The 19866-nt window shown below is 36.0% G+C and overlaps 1 protein-coding gene across 8 annotated transcripts in view; it reads right to left on the bottom strand.

The window, feature by feature from the left end:
• FMN1 (formin 1) overlaps positions 1–19866 on the bottom strand; it is a 172622-nt gene that overhangs the window by 102271 nt on the left and 50485 nt on the right. For 4 of the 8 annotated variants that reach the window (XM_030274539.4, XM_030274541.4, XM_030274538.4 and 1 more), the window contains 3 exons: positions 18696–18813; positions 9400–9432; positions 502–563 (listed from right to left, as the gene is read on the bottom strand). In XM_030274539.4, the coding sequence (XP_030130399.4) occupies positions 502–563; positions 9400–9432; positions 18696–18813 (213 nt within the window). The remainder of the gene's footprint in view (positions 1–501; positions 564–9399; positions 9433–18695; positions 18814–19866) is intronic. The other 4 variants (XM_030274542.4, XM_041716679.2, XM_030274543.4 and 1 more) reach the window with 1 other exon arrangement.

Raw genomic sequence — 19866 nt, 5'->3', positions numbered from 1 at the left:
AGCCAAGGAAAAGTGAGTTCTAATACTAAACTGTGTTATTTCTGATTTTGATAACTACTTGGTCAAGTTTACACTTTAAAAGAGGAGACATCAATACAGAGTGCTCAATACTAAACTTCAGTAAGTCTCACACATGCTTATTTTCCGGTTAAAATCACAGAAAACTGCTTCTACAGAAGTATGCTTCACTAAGAAAGAGTAAATAGTTAAACACCAGTACCAATGCAAAAATAGTGCACTGCTGTGTTAGTGGGAAGAATTTAACAGAACAACAATAAGGAGAACTACAAAGAGGAAACAAATAAAACTGCTTTTGGACACCATTTATGAGTGCAGGTATAAATTTTAACCAAATTAATTTTAGCTGAGCTGACAGTCAACTGAAAACAAGTTCTAGAAAGAAAAAACTATATTCTTAACATTTGATAGAAAGTGCATGCTTGTACCACTTAAATCTGTAAAATGCACTAGATAGGGAAATAAATAATTACAAAACTATACCTTTAATGTTTCAATTTCTTCTTTGTGTTCCCTCTTTAAATGCAGAATGGCAGCTTGGTACTCTGTAGAAATAAAAAAGTACATTCCCTTAGAGTCAGAAAACAATGTGCTATCTTCAGCATAGAATACTGACAGACTGAAATAACAAAAGGAAACTACAGTTTTGCTTAATTTCGCAGCTAAATGTGGAACTGATAGGACATTATGGCATGCACATGCATGCATACACACATCCTCACCTGAATTCTAAAACAACATGCATCAAATACAGTGATTTAAATGGACAAACATACAATCACTATATACAGTCAAACTGGATAAAATAGCAATCACAAATACAAATGAAGATCTCAGAAAGTACCAAATAGCGAGATACAAAGAATTCTTTCTTTTAATTCTATCATATGAAGAATAATTACAGAGTTTAAATACAGAATACTGTGAATGAGATATAGGATAGCTCTGCCATTTAGCAAGAATATAGCAAAATCCAAAGGCTGAAAGCATGAAACTGAAAGCCAGAAAAATTTCAGCAGTGAAAAAATGACGAGGCCAGGCATTGACCACGCAGGTTTAGTGATGGCATAGATTTACCAAATATACCTCTAGGACCACTAATAGTATTGCTCCCCTTAATCTATACCATGACTGCATTTGGCCAGATGAAGAAGCAGAAACCCCTTCAAAACACTGGTGTAAGGCTTTAAGAGACCTTAAGAGAGTCTGTTGTAAGACACTGTCCCAGAAGCTACAGCCCTCCTAAACAAGCAACTGGAGTTTGTTGTTAAATGATCAAAGTCTCACTTCCATTTGCTTTCAAATCAAAATTTATCCAAAAGTGTGTTTCCAGTTTCCTGGCTTGGCTTCTGCCTCCTCAACTAAATCCTAATTTAAAAAGGTTTGAAAATAGCCCAAAGAATTTAAATTTTACTGTCAATAGTCTCTAAGACTAAGGAGTGTGCAGGATCCACTCAACAGAAGAACTAACAAAATAGCATTAAAGTATCAAAGTATGGACCAAAGTACCAGATCAATAAAATATTCCAGTGCTTAGCTGCTCTTTATTTTTTTTTTCCTTTTTCTCTTCAGAGCACATGAAGGAAAGAGGAAAGAAAAGGTAACTTGATCATCACCCTGAATTCTACATGACATGGAAGCTTTTAATGTAAAGCTATTTTTTCCAAAAACAGGTGAAGTTATAATCAAGCAGCTGAATTGATACATAAAATCAAAAGGAAAAGGGGGCAATATTTTACACTGCATAAAATAAAAACCTTGGTGATTCCAGCTAGCTATAGTATCTATCTAAACTTCTCCTTGCCCTCTAACATATCTCTACTTAGAGCTTTCAGGCATAAGAAAATTGCCTGACTGCTCTGCTGGAATCACAACTAGTTAGCTCTACAAACTTTTATATTTTCTGCTTTTAATTCCTTTGACTGGTTGATATTCCCTCTGGATACAGGCTCTGCATATGCATTCACCTAAACAGGATTTAAAACAGTTGCCTCAGGTCCCCAGAAAAAGTTGTGACCCTTCTGGCACCTCAGCTGCCTTAAGCACTCAGTTTGCAGGGCATGAACCATATGAATGTCCTTACTTGAAGGTTAGCTCTTTAAGGTCACATGGTAATTGAAGCAAATAACAGGCTTTGAAAATTCTCCTAACAATCAGTTCTTAGTTTGGCTAATAGAAGGATACAGATCTGTCTTAACAAAAGATCTACTTTCTATGCAGGATTGCCCAATGATTAAAATTCTTTGAGATTTGGGTAAGAGACTCATAATTCATCTATGATGACATAGACCTGCACCAGAAGCAGACTTTTCACCATGTCTACCCATTCCCAACCCTCTGTTGCTTATTTTTTTATCTTGGCACAAATGCTTGTGCAATTAGACAATGATGGAAGAACTCCTATGAATGAAATCTAACACAGCAAAAGAATTAAAAAAAAAAATTAACAATTAAGAATATGCCATTGTTGGCACATGTTTTTCATTGCTTCTAGCTGAAAGCTCTGAAACAAGTTCTAGAGATTGTTTTGTTTAAGCTTTGTTCTAAAGCGGAAGTAAGACAGAGAGTAGCAATTCTTTTACCATTTACTTATTCCTTAAAAATATGCTTAGAAAGTACTAAGCTTTAAGAATTAATAATAAAAACTAATTTCTTAAAACACTGCTACTGTATCATAAACTGATATACTGTAACAGATTGAACAGATTGTCTACTATAATATAAACTGACATTCAACAGCATAAGTGTCTAATTTCATTATTTTTAACTAGAAGAAACTATCTATTGAATAAAAGCTGACACCCAGCAAAGTTCTTCAGTTCTCAAGCAAATGTTTATTTTTCTGTACAAGATATTATAATGAAAATCACATCACAATTATATTGTCTTGCATAATATAAAGTAACTCATGTCCATTCCTTTTCTGTGTTTTGTAACGTCACCTTAATTTAATACAATTGTACACAGATAGTTACTAGTTTAAGAAAATAACCTGTATATGCCCGAGATGGCAATCAGAATCATTAAAATGCTGAAGAAGTTGGCTAGAAAAAAAAAATTTCATTTGTGTAATTCCAAAAATCAGTTCCTTAACATACTGGCAACAGAATAATAAAGTTTAATTATGTAGTGATGTTGGGACACTGCTCAGAGTGGTAAAAAAACAAAACAGCAAAATAAACAATAATGACATTTTAACAGAAGGAACTATACAGAAAACAAAATATGTCAGGTTTTATAAACTACTTAATTCCTAAATTCCATTTAACTCTAAAAATAATTAACGTAGCCTACACATAAAATCCAGAAATACCAATGTATCACTGAGTGATTTGTCTAGGCTAAAAATTAACCATGCCAGAGTTGAAGAAATCCGATATGGCTCTGTAGCCAGCCTGATTCTCACATAACCACCATAACGCCTTCAGCCTTGTCAGTGAAGTCACGTGAGCACCTGAGGGCAGGTCTCAGAGCCAGCCCAGGTACAAGGCTGCAGCTGTGACAGGAAGAAAAGCTTCTAATCACAAACCACAGAATGTCTGAGGCTGGAAGGGTCATTCTGGTCTGCAGCCCCACCTCTCCCAGAGCTGGTTGCACAGGACTGTGTCCAAACAGCTTTCGAATTCTTCCACAAATCTTCATCCTTATCCTCTCTGGGCAAGCTGTGCTAGCTTCTCAGTCACCTACCTCCACAGCCATTTCCTGGTGGTTAGCCAGACCTTTCTGTGTTTCAATGTGTGCTCACACTAAACCTGATACCATGCACTACCTGGCTCTCTCATTTTTATACCTTACAATGTAAGTCCAAGCTGATCCTTGTGTCACAAGGTGACTCTACTTAATTTGTGCATTGTCAGGGGAGTCACATTTTCATAAAATCAAAGAATGATTAAGGTTGGAAGAGACCGCCAAAATCAAGTCCAACCTTTGAGCAAGTATCTTCATGACCACTAAACCACATAAAGAAGTGCCACATATTCTTATTTTTTGAATACATCCAGGGATGGTGGCCTGTTTCAGTGCTTAATCACTCTTTCCTAATACCCAAACTCAACCTCCCCTGATGCAGCTTGAGGACATTTCACCTTATCTTATCGCTAGTTGACTGGGAGAAGAAACTAACCCCTGGCCACTAGCTTCTTTCAGGTAATGAGCAATAACATCTCCCCAGAGCTTTCTTTTCCCCAGACTAAACAACCCCAGTTCCACTGGCTGCTTCTCATAGGACTTACATTTCAGATCCTTCATCAGCTTTGCTGCCCTGGACACGCTCAAACACCGCAATGTCAATTTGCTGAAGCTTTAAATTCTTTTATTACGACACTTAACGGAAGGCTGATTGTACAAATACCCTGTTGTACTTGCCTAGTCTCCAATCTGCCTGCAAGAAGACAGTGGCTGTAGGGCATAAATTTGGCTTCTCCTTAAGTAGATATTACTCTTATGGACTTCTGAGACAAATCAGATAAAAATCAGATTGCAAGTGCTAAATGTGCCTATCCCAAAAAATTACCACATGTGAATTAGGATTTTGTTACTGAAAAAATAATTTTAAAAGTCACTCCTTTACAGGAGCAAAAAAGTAAACAATCACATTGCACAGATTGCACTCCAAACAGCTTGGAGTCTCAGTTTTCATTTGCTCCTTCTAGTTTACTACTTTTTCCTTTGTTTTGAAAGCATACCATCCCAAGAAAAATGTAATAGATCGTGTAAGCTGTTGCCCACTTGGACATATTCTTTACTTTTGCAACCTGATGCTACCTGAAATCAATGATTATAACCCACTGAAGCTAAAGCAAACTTTTATACTTTTTTTCTAAGATATGAGATAAAGCAGAAATACATTAAGAAGCCTTATAATAAATAAACAAATATTTGTTACATTTGCTGATAGCTAGCAACATAATACCATATCATTGTAAAATGTTTTACTAAAACATTTTTTGAAAGTAATCTGAAAGTTGGCAAAGTATACAGGAATCTGTATAGAGACTTTAGTGAAAACTAAAGATATACAATGACATGAAAGTGCAAAATTTCCTTTTTCTATGTTGTTGGAAAAATAAATCAATTATTCATTGTAAAAAAAAAAATCATCAACTTACTATGAAACTTATATTTCCATTTATTCTCATGTTTTCCACAGCCAGTAGATAACATTCTGATGAGAGAATGCTAAATTTGCATTCAGGTCTTCCCTACTTCTACTAACTTTAGATCAGCTGCAAATTCTCAAGTCTTACTTTTCCAGTTCAATGCTATTGTTTTATTCTAGGTATAACTTGTTATCTTATTAGTTTTTAACATAATCTTTTATTTTAATACAGTTTTTTGCCTCACTTTTTTCCTAATGAAAATTTAGCTTGCTAAATGTTTTTTGATAGTAATATATATATTTCACATTTCCTTGTTCAACTGTATATTCTTATAAAGGTGCTTGGGAAAAAATAAAACACAGTTTTTGAACTGATGAACTACAAAACTGTCATGATCCTGTTCTGCCAGCCGTTGATACAGTCAATATTAGAAAGTATCATAACTTCCAGTCATGCTATATTTGGTTCTGCCTACGTGCAACTGCAGGAAGAAGTAATTCTAATTAGTATTTTATCTAATTTTAAAAAAATTACTTTAGCACTGAATGTTGTAAAGACAGAACCAGTGCAAACAGGATAACCTGCCTTCCCTGTCATGTTGCTATCAGTCTGCTTCAAGATTTCAAAGTATCTTATCAATATGGATCATATAAAGATAACATTGACCAAAATTCTATCAGTCCATCAGGAAAATATATTATTTTCTTTATGATTAGGTACTATAACATTTGAAATAGTCTGGTTAAAGCCTGGAATTAACATCTACCAAGTAATGGGCTGCAAGAAGGAAATGAATTTGTTTTTTAACTAACCACCAAGTGCAAGGAGGAAGTAACTCCGTGTCCTGTAATTTCAAACATAGTTATGCAAACAGATAAAAGAATTTTTGTTGAAGCACAATGGGAGAACTGAAGCAGCAACCCCAAACAGTTCAAAATGGTTGAATAAGGAAGATGGACACAATGTGAACAAAGAGCTTAAAGTGCTGTACAGCCTCAGACATGGAATTTGTTACAGAATCACAGACATCTACTGTGTGAAACAGAGTATCATGCATTGTGAAACAGTGGACAAATGCCTATACCCTTTTAGACATCAACATCTGCTAGAGCAAAAACTGTACAAATACAGAGAACATTAGGGGTATATAGGTATGACACCAGAAAGGCACTCTTGTATAATGATTTTTAAATTAAAATACCGGGAACCCAGGAAGCTGACAGATACCAAAACTTACGTATAGGGAAAAATAGCAATGCAATACAGAAAAGCTGCTTATCCTGATTATATTATAAAAAACACATAATCTTTTCAATAGTTATTGTACTTTATGAGTTTTAAATTTAAATACAAAACAACTTGAAACAAAAGAAGAGATATTTAATATATTGGGCTGATTCTTAAAGCAGTGCCTTTTCTAAAATTTTGGCCCTGAAAGCTAATCTTGCAAATAAAATGTATAACACAGGACTGCTCGAATCTGTCATTAACAACCATAAAAACCAAGTATCTAAACCAGCAGAATATTCTATTATTCACAGGCTTTTGGTATCTGAATATGAACAAGTCCATCCAGTATTTACTGCCCCAACTGCTCAGCTTTATTATTTTTCCTGACCTTTTAGGATAAATATGGTCTCCAGTCAACATACTCGTAATTTCTGTGAGCCCATTTGGGACTATGGCTTCTACAGGGAAAGCTGAGTTACAATACTGAAATGCTAAGGATACTCAATGGGCGGTTTAGTTTCATCTGATTTCTTTAAAACATGATGAATTCCCAAATAAGTACGTCTCTAGTCCTTTTAGTTACAAATTCAGATGATCTTCAAAATGTGAACTATGTATCTGTATGATCAGCACTGTTAACTGTGTTCAAGAAGTTACATAGGATGGGAAGAGTGGTAGGATTTTCTTCTTCTGTTCTACAAACAAGACTAAGATGTTGTTTACTGATTTGTTTCATTAGGATGAAAGGAAAAACATGAGATTTTTACGGGACAGGCAAATACAATTTACCCACTTGCCCGGTTTCCCAGCAGGCAGAAAAGAACACAGGTGGCCTCTAATTGTAAGTACCTAACAGTTTCTACAAAACTCTGCACCACCACCAGAGTCCTGTAAGGAAGAGCCCGCTTTGAGTGAGATTTAGGAATGGTACTCCCCATCTTGGTGCCCCTCACCAAGACTCCCCCAAATGACAGACTGCTCTCTTCTTCCTCCTTTCCCTCTCACTTCCTGCTGAAGCAGGATGGAGTTGAGAATTGGAGAGGTCAAAAATTAAGATCACAGGCTGAAGTATGAACAGTTTACTGGAAACAGCAATGAGATAAGAAAATGAACAGTAATGGCAACAGTATTAATAACAAAAGTATACAAGACAGAGGGTGATTCACATGCAAAAATGTTCGCCCTGGACCTGAGACAATGAAAAATGGAGCGTAGCTTCCCCTCTCCTGTCATGTTTTTTAACCGGAAGCCAGAGTCCCTTTCTCCCCATGCCTAACAATGATGTAAGGTGGTATCAAATAACATTAGGGTCCTGGGTGAAACTAGAACATGAGGGAAATAGGAAATGCTTGCAATTGAATTGCGAGGGAGAAAGGTGTCTCAGACAGACTGCCCAGAAGTCCACTTCATGGCAATCTACACAGACAACATAATTTTCCTAACCTAAGATCACTGATGCCATGTGCAGGGAAATTCTAACAAGTTCCAATACAAGCCGCTTTAATTAATGCAAAATTGTCTTAACACCGTCTTATTTCCTATGAAGTATCCTTCATAGGAAGGATATGCAGCTGTGACAAACATGATTGGACTGTCATTATGGAACTTCAAAGGGATCAGGAGGGCTTCAAAGTACTTTGGATTTATTTCTTCTAATATGATGTCTACTCACATCATCATCTAAATGGTGTTTCGTGGTAGAATAAAGGAGTAGTTCTTCACTGACATAATGTAAGAAGAGCTTATCCTGGTCATAAGGTTTGTTTTTAAATCTTATAAAATAATCACACTGAATCCTCACCAACATCTAGTATTCCTAACTCAATTACAAAAAAGGATCAAACAAAAAAAACAAAACACCAAACAAATCTTAATCCTTACAAAGTTTTAAGTCAGCAGATTGCTATTTTGTAATTATATGAAAAGCATGACAACAGGAAATTACCTAATGAATCAACATTAAACACAGAAATATATAAATCCTTTGAAATATGGCTTATTCAGTATTGTCAGTTTCTTCTGCAAACAATTGCAGAAGTGGTAAGTTATTGTAAAAAAAAAAAAAAAAAAAAAAAAGAGGAATACTATTGGAAACTCTTCTTTTAACATGAGTTGCAACTCAGTTTCATTTAGTTATTACACATTTTGACAACAACTGCCCATCTATCCCTGGCAGCATTCAAGGCCAGGCTGAATGAGACATTGAATTACCTGGTTTGGTGAGAAATATTCCTGGCCCTGACAGGGGAGCTGGAAGTAGATGACCTTTAAGGTCCCTTCAAATCCAAACTATTTTATGATTCCATAATTTGGTAATTCAAAAAAACTGCTTAAAAGGAGCTTCTGAGTCACAAGCATTTGTTCAAAATGTCTTTCTTAAGCGTCACTTAAAATCCAAAAATGGCCAATGCTCTGTGTGTCCTGCTCTTGGTGGGTATAAAACTGAGCAAGAAAACAGACAACATCCCATGGCGGGGGTGTTGGTACTAGATGATCTTTGAGGTCCATTCCAAGCCCTTAATATTCTGTGATTCTATGATTACTAATGACATTTTCAGTTAGTATTTTATTAACCCTCACATGATTGTCAATGGGATTTTACTGTATATCTTTGTCAGCCTTACATGTGCTCTTGCTCTGAATAAGGATCAGTGTATGTCCAAAGAGTTTTCCATAACTCCAATGTTAAGATCTATGATCATGTTAATTTTCACTATTGTCTTTGTTCCAAAGACTTTAGAAAAACATCCACTGCCAAATTATAACATGTCTAATGTGAGATTAAGAAGAAATTAAACTAAATTCCACTCATTTTAGTGTGATGGCAAGCAATGAAACTGAAGTACCACAAGCTAGAATTCTGAAAACTGTTCCTGATCTAATAGAAAACTTCTGTAGTCTTAACAAGTTTTTAGTTCTTAACAGTGGTAGATATAGCAGATTCAGCCTCTACTGCTTCTATTCCATCAGGGAAAGTTGAATGCTACCCTTATGGTAACAGAAGAGACAAAATACTAGACACGGACAGACAACATTACACTGTTCCACCCACCTGGTGGTCCCTCCTTGTAAAGCTTTAGGTAAGCTAGAGACAAAAGCATAAGTAAGATTGTATTTAAGCTTCACTCAGAGAATTTGTATTTTACACTCATTAGCTATGTATTCTAGCAGGGAGTCTTGCACACCCCCTGCTTTTCATTCATTCCTAAAAATATATAACTGAGTCAGTATTTTCAGCTCCCCCTTATATTATTTTGTCTTGCAAAAAATTATGAACTGCTTGTGAACTGCCGAACTTCTGAAGTGTTGCTAAACACAGGCACTGCCTATCAAATAAAACCAAAATCAAATAGCAAGTACTTCAATAAATTTCTAGCATGTAAAAATATCCCATGGATGCTTCTTGGTTAACCATAGGCCACATGCAGCAACAGTACGAAAACCAAGCCATCTCTGTAGTACCCTCCACTACCAAAAACAGGCCACACAAGCCAAATACGCATAGAAATATTTCTATAATGCTCTCAGCTTGTTATATACACAGATTATCGTATGCTGATTTTATCGATTCCTCAAGACTTACAATCAGAAATAACAATTATGCTCACTCATGATTGTATTTTCATGTTGTATGGTAAGGGAAGGAGACCAAAACAGATCAGAAAGCTTAGACTTTTCTGAGAGATTAATTCCATATAATCTGATTAGAAGACAGAAGTTCGGGTTGGGAACACTTTAAACAATTCATCATTTTGCATTTCATTTCCAAAACACGCATTTTAAAAAGAAAGTTTTAGACTGTGCAATAGTATATTTGCTATTGCAAATATGATATTGCTGACATATGAGACAGATAAAATATGCCACTAGGTGGCAGAAATAAAACACAAAACAAAAAAATATTCCTCATTATTAGTAAAGTATGAGGCATGCTTCACTGTTTTGCAAAGAAAATACACTAAAGCATGTGTGCTTTTCCTAATGTCTAATGTATGTTCAGTTTTATCATCACACTGAACTTTTCTGAACACAAAGCAACAACGTTTACAAATATACTCAATAGATGTTCATGAAAAATCTTGTAATACTGAGCATGCTGAACTCTTCAACAACATTTCTAAAAGAAAAGATACAAGCATTCACTGATCAGTCTGGTGACCTGAAAATTCAACCTACAATGCCAGAAATACTGGATAGGGTGGGTCACAATGTTTCCAAGAGAAATTTTAATTTGTTAAAGCTGTTGCACAAAGCAAATACACACATTCAAATATTATTCAGTATTATTCCATTGTGCTCACAATTGTGCTATGCAAGAATCGCCTTTTCTTCTTTGGTAATAAAACAACTTACCTACTTAAATAACTTTAAATGAAATCTTACATGAAAAGCTTTCCCATGGAAATCTCCATAACTCACTTTTCAAGTAGATGGGTTACTCAAACTTTACACAGCAATTTAGGAAACTTTTCTGCCATAATCTCAAAACTTCATGTAGAAAGCAGAAGCTTTGAAGTTAAATGGCCTATATAGCCACTTCTGGTCAGTACACTCATTTTTGTAAAAAGCCATACATATTAAACTTTGTGTGTGGAAACATGCAAAATAATGTTACCACAATTTAAAGGTAATTAGAGAATAAAAGCTAGAAAACTTGAGTGCAACCTAATCTACCTTTCTTGAGATGTACCACACCCTGCAGTATAAAGAAAATCGTTAACTTATAATTGTACTGATTCATTAAATTTCAGAATAGTAAGGGTTTCTTAATGTTTTCTCCCTTTGTGGTAACCCTTGGTCCCATGTTCAATATTCCCCTTTACTACAGCATTTGTTTCCTCCTCTATTTCCCCATGTAATTCTCATCTCTAACCAGCGGGTGTCAGAAGGGAACCTACTCACCAAAGCTATACCTTTTGTATTACTTTTTATTTATTTTTACACATGTATTGATGTGACCTCCCAGGCTACAGTCATAAAACAACAGCAAATTTTCAGGCTTTTCTTTCAATGAAAATACACATGAGCAACTTTCAAAATCTAATTTGTTCAGTCTTGGCCTGGTTTTTATAAAACATAACTGCATTTAAGCATCCTTTTATAACTAGGAAATTAAAATTTATTTATGCTCAAAGAAATTCACAAAATTACCTATTTTCTAGGGATAGAGGATTGGATAAAATAATACTGCCTGTTATTTGAAAACATGATTCAAATCATCCTTCCCTCAACCCCATTCCATCTACTCCCATCTGTCCTCTGTTCTTTACTTCCCACTGTACTTGAACCCTTTTACAGACCCATAATTCCTTACATGCAAGGATGCCGAATCCACAGACTGGGAAATGAGCAGACATCCTTCACTTGAGCTTAATTTTTGTTTTGGTTTTGGGCTTTTTTTTGGTTTCATTTTTAAGACAAGGAAGAACCCTCTAAACCAAATATTTCAAATATTCTCAGCACCTTCAATATTCAGATATGGTGAAAATATGGCAGATGTGAGAAAAGGAGACAAATGAAGAGGAACTTGTGGAAAATAAACAGCCCAAAACAAGCCAATAGTCCAGTATCCAAATACTGTCCAGATATTTAAGTAACACAGAGGACACCAGAGTAAACCTACTACAGGACATGAAGTATCTTAACAATAGCCACTGAATTCCCCAAGAATAATATAACTGTAGCCACAAAAAAAACCAGCTTCCTATAGAAAAAAAACACCCCCTTGATGGTCTGAGATGGAAATGAGTAAAATAGTTACTGCTCTTCCTGATTGCAAAGCAGTATAAAGCACTATTCAAAAGCAGTCACCTGAGTAACTTATCTGCCTGACCATTCCTCAGCAGTGAGGGGTTACCATTACAGCTCATTTACCTGATAGCAGAGATGAATAGTTTCACTTGTCATTTCACCCTCCCAGAAAGGCAACACTAGAGGTACTGCTGCTGGGGACATTCACCACTAGTTCTTTCTCAATAAATGTCCTACTTCATACTTACAAAACCAACCTATCACAGGATCACGTTCACCAATGCAATATGGTAAGCAAGTAACTCTTTTAACAGCACACGAGGAACAGATTTATGACAGAGTACATGTCTGTGCCATAGCAGAGGGAGCAAACTTGGCAGGGCTGATACTGAATTTATCTAAAAAGAAATCCAAAAAGCAGTTCTAAATGCAGGTGCAAACTATCAGAAAGCATCACAACAATTGAACAATAAGACTGAAGAAAGGGAAAGGGAAATCAGTAAAACTCAGAGGCATTTCTGCTACACAAAGGGCATCATATATTTCAAAAAGAACCGTGGAAATAAAAAGTCATTCTTCTTGTGTAAACAATGGCTCTTTCACTGTGTTTCAATTATATAACAAGAATCATCTTGTAAAACCCTGTGACTATTTTGGGTCTTTGCAAAATTGCATTGCTCAGGTGCATAGTGCAGTCTATATTTCAAAATTAAAACTACAGTAAAAGAAATACTTCACACAATTTGCCTTTATTTTATTCAGGCAACAGATTAATCTTCTCACAAGGAAAATATTAAACTTAGAAATCAACTTTCCACTTTTCATCCACTTCAAGTGGACTAAAGAATTTCTGTGTGTGAATCTTAAGCATGCTGGTATTTGTGGCTACACATATGTGTGAATCCAGACATGGCTTTGGATACTGTAAAACCTGTCCTTGTTAGGCACCTGCTGCAAAACATTCACCCAGACTCAAAAGCAACAGGTCTACAATTACTACATGTCTACAGAGAGTATGCATAACAAAAATAAAGCAATGATTTTTATTGAAAAACTGGAGCATAACTCTTCTTCCCTCTCACCACGTAAAAATATGATCCTCAGTGTATGGGAAGGCAGGGACATTTTATCCCACAGCCTTAGGTACAGTTACCATTCTGGAACTATGAAGCTGGTCTGGGTTTTGTTTTTTAAATATAAGTTTAAAAAGTCAATATTCTTTCCTATTCTGCATCTCTATCTAATGCTAAGAGCCTATAAACAGAAAAAGAATTTAATTTGACTTGAAAAATAGGTCAGAATTCTTATTCTAATTTTACGGATGGATAAACTGAAACTTGGAAAGGTTCCCAAAACTTTCCTGAAGCCATTCCAGAAAGCAGCAAAAGGACTGAAAATGGAACACAAAAATCTTAACAACAAATATTAATCATCCACAGGTGCCTATCTTTTTGTTCCTGTCTCAAGAGGCACAGTATGGATGACCGTCAGCTGAGGTAGGGAGGGAAAAGCAAAGGGTATTTTTGTTGCTTGATTGTTTTGGAGTATGGTTTTTGTTAGTATTTTCGAAGTAAATCTTAGCCCAATACCTTCTGAATTCATCAAATCATAGCTTCAGCTATCATAAGTATGGGGGGAAAATATCATTTTTACTCTGGAATACAGTAAGGTTACCAAAATCTGGCTTGTAATAAAACCCTCAGCTTCTCAAAAACACACTAGTGAATCTGACTACAAAACACCGAATTACATGCACCTGTCATGCTCCACAATAAGTGCAGTAAAATGTAGTAAAATAATTTACAAAAAATTTATGCACTGAGGTCACATCAAACTGATCGGTGATTCAACCACAAAAGCACTACCTTGAAGCAATGCAAAATATCCTGTTTGCTATACTGCTGCTTGATCTAATTCCCTACAGTAAAATTTGTAACAGAATCCCAGAACTAAACCCCAAACACCACACTAAAATGAAATAAACCTAAATTACTAAAATTTATTTTCTTTTTTTTTTTTTTTTTTTTTTTTTTTTTTTACTTAGGACGAAACAAACTGTTGGTAGCCACTGTTAAAACAATTTTCTTCAGGACACTTAACAACAGACATTGTCTTTCTTACAAAGACAAACTGTTCAAGGCCACAAAGGAAGCTTATGTTAAAGAAAGATAAGAAATCATGTTCTCATCCCTCATCCTTTTGTTCCAACCATTATGCCTCTCTTTCTCTCACATAAGCTGGTTATTCCTTGCATTTGGGGCATATAGCCCTACATAATGGCCATAAAGTGATTTTCTTGCTGGGAACTAAGAGTATAGGGGATCAAGGATTTGATTTATTTGAGACTTAGCAATAAACCTCTGCCACTATTTTGTATTTCATTCACCATTTACACAGGCATTTTTTGCCTACCAGACACCTCCTGATTTTCTAATTTAACCCTGAAATTGTGCTTATGTCCTCACAGACTGTTCTAAAAATTGTGGCATCATAGAGACAGCATTACCTCACTGCAGATTTAAAGATGATGAACAGATTGACTGTGGGAAAATTAGGTTTTTAAATGTTTTAAATTTGAATTTAAAAGAAAACAGTGAATGAAAAAACCTCACAAAATGAGTGAATTTTCCAAGTGGCTTTTTTAACATTTTCTCCCGCAGGAATGTCAAATACTTCTCTCTCTCATTATTTTTTACATTTCTGATCTGCTAAGCAAAAGACTAAACTCCCCGTTGTATAAAAGAGAACTAGTTTGATCCTGAAGGCTAAAATGGTACTGTTAATAGGAATAACAGAATCTGTACATCTATGCCACCTTAATGTGGAGAGTGTTCTTCAAATATAAGTGGTTTCAGGAGCTGCAGAACCCACGTCTGAACTCCTTTTCTGGGACATATATTTGCAAGTGCTGACCTAGTCATATACAGTCGTTGAGATATTCATTATATGTGGATTTAATGTGATGTAGTATCACAGATTAATTTCTTCAGTATAGACATGAATTTGTCTCCTCTATCTGGCTAGATATTTTCACCACACATAATGGCTGACATATCTACCCTTCTGTCAGAGTTAATGTTTAAAAATGTGGGAAGTGTCTCCAAGAATTATGGAGGAAAAATAATAAAAAACTTAAAATGAAAGCAGAGGATTAAAAATTTAGGACCAAAAATATATGCATAGAAATGTCTTTGATTCCATGGAAATTATTTCCATGGAATAACTATAAACTAAAGTGCCCTTTTTCTAGTCTTCCAGGACATAAATGTACAACAGACTTTCTGGACTTCAGCTATTTTAGACACACTTCAAAGAAGTTCCAGTTTCTCTAGAGAATCATGCAAGCTGCATGTGCTAATTAGAGAGCCAGTTGACAACACAGTCACTTGCTCTATGGAAACACATGCATTAAAGAATTAAGAAAACATAAATTAAACCAAAATATTGCAACATTATCCATTCAATTCAAAATTAACAACTCAAGATTCGGATACTGCAGGAGACAATATTATGACTCTACAAACAGCTATCAAATGCATGAAAAAACCCAGTACTCAGTTGTATACCCAACTTCTTTCATTTCTAATATTCCTAACAGACCTAGTCAGCCTCACACACGTGTTCCTTGTTATGTCCATTTGCTTTTCAGTTCGTTTCCCACACATCAAGCCAGACTATGAGCCTCAGGAGAGAGTTAGCTACTCCTCCAAGCTGCTGTGAGTCATTGTGATGTCTGCTGTGTAGGCCAAATTAAGCCTGAATTTCTTGCTTCCACTAGGCAACAAAAACAATGAGGAAAAACATGACAAGGAGGTGAGAAAAGATCAAAAAGACAAGAATACTCCACCTCAATATCCCTACCTTCCTGTCATAGTTGTCATAGTGCATGGTGATGAAGTAAGTAAATCAAAAACACAGTGTAGAATTGCAAAAAAGATTACTGTATTTCAAGTTTTCAGTCTTACTTAAATCCTATTTTATCATGACAAATGTAAAAAACAAACATGCTCCCTTATAATATATGTATATATTTGTGTACCCAGTTAGAAGTACAAAGATGAATGTTGACAAATTTATCTTTGGATATGAACATATATTTTGTCTAAGCCTAAAATAAAGCTGTACTAAATGAATACTTACCTAATAATTCATCCTCTTATTATTGTTTTTATAGACATTCCTATTGTTTTGGTAGATTAAACCCTTAATCACATAAATCAAAACACTAACATAAATTATTGACTGAAAGCTAATAAAATGAACCACTTCAGCATTTTTTATTATATGGATACAGGAATATCTGTAAAGGAAGACTGGAATCACAAACATCTCTGCCACACACGATTTTTGAACTCTATTCTGAGATCAAGAATTTTCATTTGATCTTAGTAGTCAGGACAAGACACTGAGGTAAGAAATGGGGGTTTCGGTTTAGAAGAGTTAATTTAAATAATGCAGATGGTTAACCTGCATTACAGCTTATTTTTAAGAAGCACACTTCTTAAAAGGGAGCCAAGAGACTTCTAAAGTATTGGTGGCTGGAAGGGAATTTCAGATGCAAAGGGGTATGAAGGGAAATGCCAGTATGCACATGCACTTTGAAGGTACGTACTACTGTCGGAGAGATAGTGAATTTAGAAGTTTTGCTGTATTGCCACATTCCTATTCATCAAAAACCCCACAAACCCCAGCAATAAGACCAACATTGAATAGGAACTCTATTCCTATAACTGCATGACTCATGAACAGCACCTTGCTTCACTTGCAGGAGACTATAATTTCATTTCTGTGAATAATGCTTTACAACAGGGGCACAAGTCCTCTGAACAGCCAATAGGTGATCCATCATGTGCAACTTGCAACTGCTTTCTGGGCATCCCTGAGCAGCTGAAAGAAACCAACCTGCCAATCTCTGCGGCACACCTACAACTTTACTGCAGTCTTCACGTAGCCTTAGCATGCAAACACAGTCTTTGCCTATTTCCTTTAAAAGCACTGCTTATGTCTCACCCCAGCTGAATCACCAGCGGTTTGTTTTCATTCAAATCCCTCTGCCAGACGCTGGAGCAACTAATGAACTGCAGAATCTGGTCTAGAAAAATTTGACTTAGCAAACAAACCATCAACATGTTGATGACACTACCACCCAAAATATCACAGTAACAAGAGTAACAATTTACATGGGCTCTAAGCCAGTCCGTCTTTCCTATTCAAATTTCAAGAAAGCATGACCCAATTTCTCAACAAGTAGTAGAATCTGGAGCTTTTGTTGATTCAATTTTCTTTCTTTATTTAAGCATATGTTTGGCACAGATTAATACAGTCATTAGAAGGAAAAATATTTGTTTGGGTAAAATTAAATATAACAATCATATAACCTAAAATAAAAATCGAAGAGTAACATCACTTGCCAACAGCTGAATACCTGTCCTGGTCATCTAAGTAACAGACTCACAAATTCAGACCAATCAGTTGAACCATAAATTCAACATTATATATTAAATTCAATTCTATATATTAGAACCATGTTGTTTCTGTCTAGCCAAGTTTTCTCAATCTTCCAACAACTTTTACACTTCCAGTATTATTCCCATGTTACAAAAAAAGATTAATGCAGAAAAAACTGAAAAAATATGGAGAAGACTAAACCAAAAAAACAGGCAGTAGATAGAACAATGTAGAAGTACTGTTTCTCAAATACAAGGTCAGATGGATATCCACTAGAATTAGAAAGAACCACACAGCACTCCCCTGAACAATTTCTCCCAGCAAAGTAGTATAAAAGCTTTTTTTTTTTTAGTTCCACTTAATACTTTCTAGGTGGTATTTTCTAAAATCTCCAGATATCTGAAGAAGAGATGGCCTATTGTCTTTCACTTTAATATTTCAGAGTATTCCTCAGTTTATGGTTAATTTCTGAACTTCCTGTTCTACATTCAAGAATATAAATTTGAACCAGAGTTGTGGTGGCTAAAATAATCACTTTATCCCTTTTAAGTATGTTATGTAAATATCTAAATAATAAAAAAACCCAATAAATATTTTTCTGTGAAAAGCTTATCTGATAATTAGCATTGTACTTTGGACATACCCTTTCATACACTTGCATAGGACAATATATGTGGCTAGCTATAGAAGTGGCCTGACTGGATATGAGCACTGCTCTGCTCAGACACATGTTGCAATAATGGTGTTGTTTTCACCCTGGACAGTACCTGAAGAAAATCTGCAGCCAGACCAGAGTTTAGCACAGGGCTGCCCCCCCTGCATTCAGGCATCAGAAAAGGCAGTCACTCAACTACTATCACCAATCTCACACTCATTTGAACAAAATCCCACTGGAAATGGATAACCTAATTTATCAAGAAAACCCACTTCTTTCCTCTCAGTTTTGTACAGGCAACTTTGCACAATATTTAGCTATTCACGTTTAAAAATCAGATGCAGAATTAACAAGTAGCAGAAAACCACACATACGAAACATAGGGTCTGTTTTTCCAGATAAGAAAATACTGTGACTTATCACTATCTCTGTATCAAACAGGATTGAAAATGTCAGAAACTAATTTCTGCAAATGCTTCACCTCTTTGTTTTACCTGCTTCTGTGTACTTTAATCCTACTTTTACTTCTTCATGATTTGCTTTTGGTGGCGGCCAGACAGTCTGGAGTCTCCCTGGAGTCTTGTCATCTTGCTCTGAGGGACTCAGGTCAGGCTGTTAAAATTACACGACAAAAAATTAAAAGACTGCAATATCAATTGATTCCAAACACCAGCTCCCATGCTCAGCTCTACACATGTGCTCCAGAAAGATTATCTGTCTCATTCTACTGATTGAAGCAGTGCTCAGTTGGTTGGAAGGGACACAAATAAATCAGTGTAGGAAAATATTTTTGAGGAGGAAAGTAGCATAATGCATGTGACATGCAGTGATTTGTTGAAACTGTTCACATCACTGTCAAGAGCTGTCCATCCTTTGTTGAACTACAGAGGTGGTTCACGAATTATAGGGCTTTTTCCTATCTTTGTATCTTTCTTCCAGAGTGAAATATTCCATCGTGAGCTCCTCTTACAAGTAAACATTAGAGCAATTCACCTAAGACATCATTTGGCAATATAATTTTCTGGAAGCAGAGCTAGTTTATGAAGTTCCTGCCCCACCCCCTGCAGATTGCTCAGTCCACATACCAGGTAATACCGCCACATCAAAGTAATGCTGCAGCTGTTAATGGGACTGCGCTGCCAACTGGAATGCTAAAATAACTCTTTAAATGGGGAAGGGGTGGAGGGGGAATGACCCACTAAACAAGCATTCTTTTAGAGAGACTTTTTGGTGGGTTTTTTTTATATCTTCAATATTTCTGTAATCTGATTTTTCAACATGTTACTATAAGTAATTGCATAGACACAACTGCAGCAACGGTGAAACCCTGTACAAAAATGGCCCCATAACTGGCCCACAGGAGCAAGGAAAGGAAAGGCGAGATCCTTAGGCTCTGGCTTTGCCCTGAGAAAATACAGATTTGCACTAGAACGGAGATTAAGCAGACATTTATAAAAGCCACTCGTGCTGACTCCTGTGCCTCCTCCCTCACTGTGTGTGATGACAGCTTCCCAAATAGGTTTGCTGAGAGCCACAGGAACGCTGACGCCAGCACAGCGACTGGTGTAAGCAGGAAGGAGCGAGCCAGCATGGGAAGGGCACACACAGACTGCACTTGCTGTACATTCCACAGCCAATGAATACCTGTTTTCTCCTCCCCATAGG

The sequence above is a fragment of the Taeniopygia guttata genome, chromosome 5, assembly GCF_048771995.1.
Source record: "Taeniopygia guttata chromosome 5, bTaeGut7.mat, whole genome shotgun sequence".
Lineage (NCBI taxonomy): Eukaryota > Metazoa > Chordata > Aves > Passeriformes > Estrildidae > Taeniopygia > Taeniopygia guttata.
Note: the sequence above shows the minus strand (reverse complement) of the source record. Positions and strands in the feature narration are given on the sequence as shown.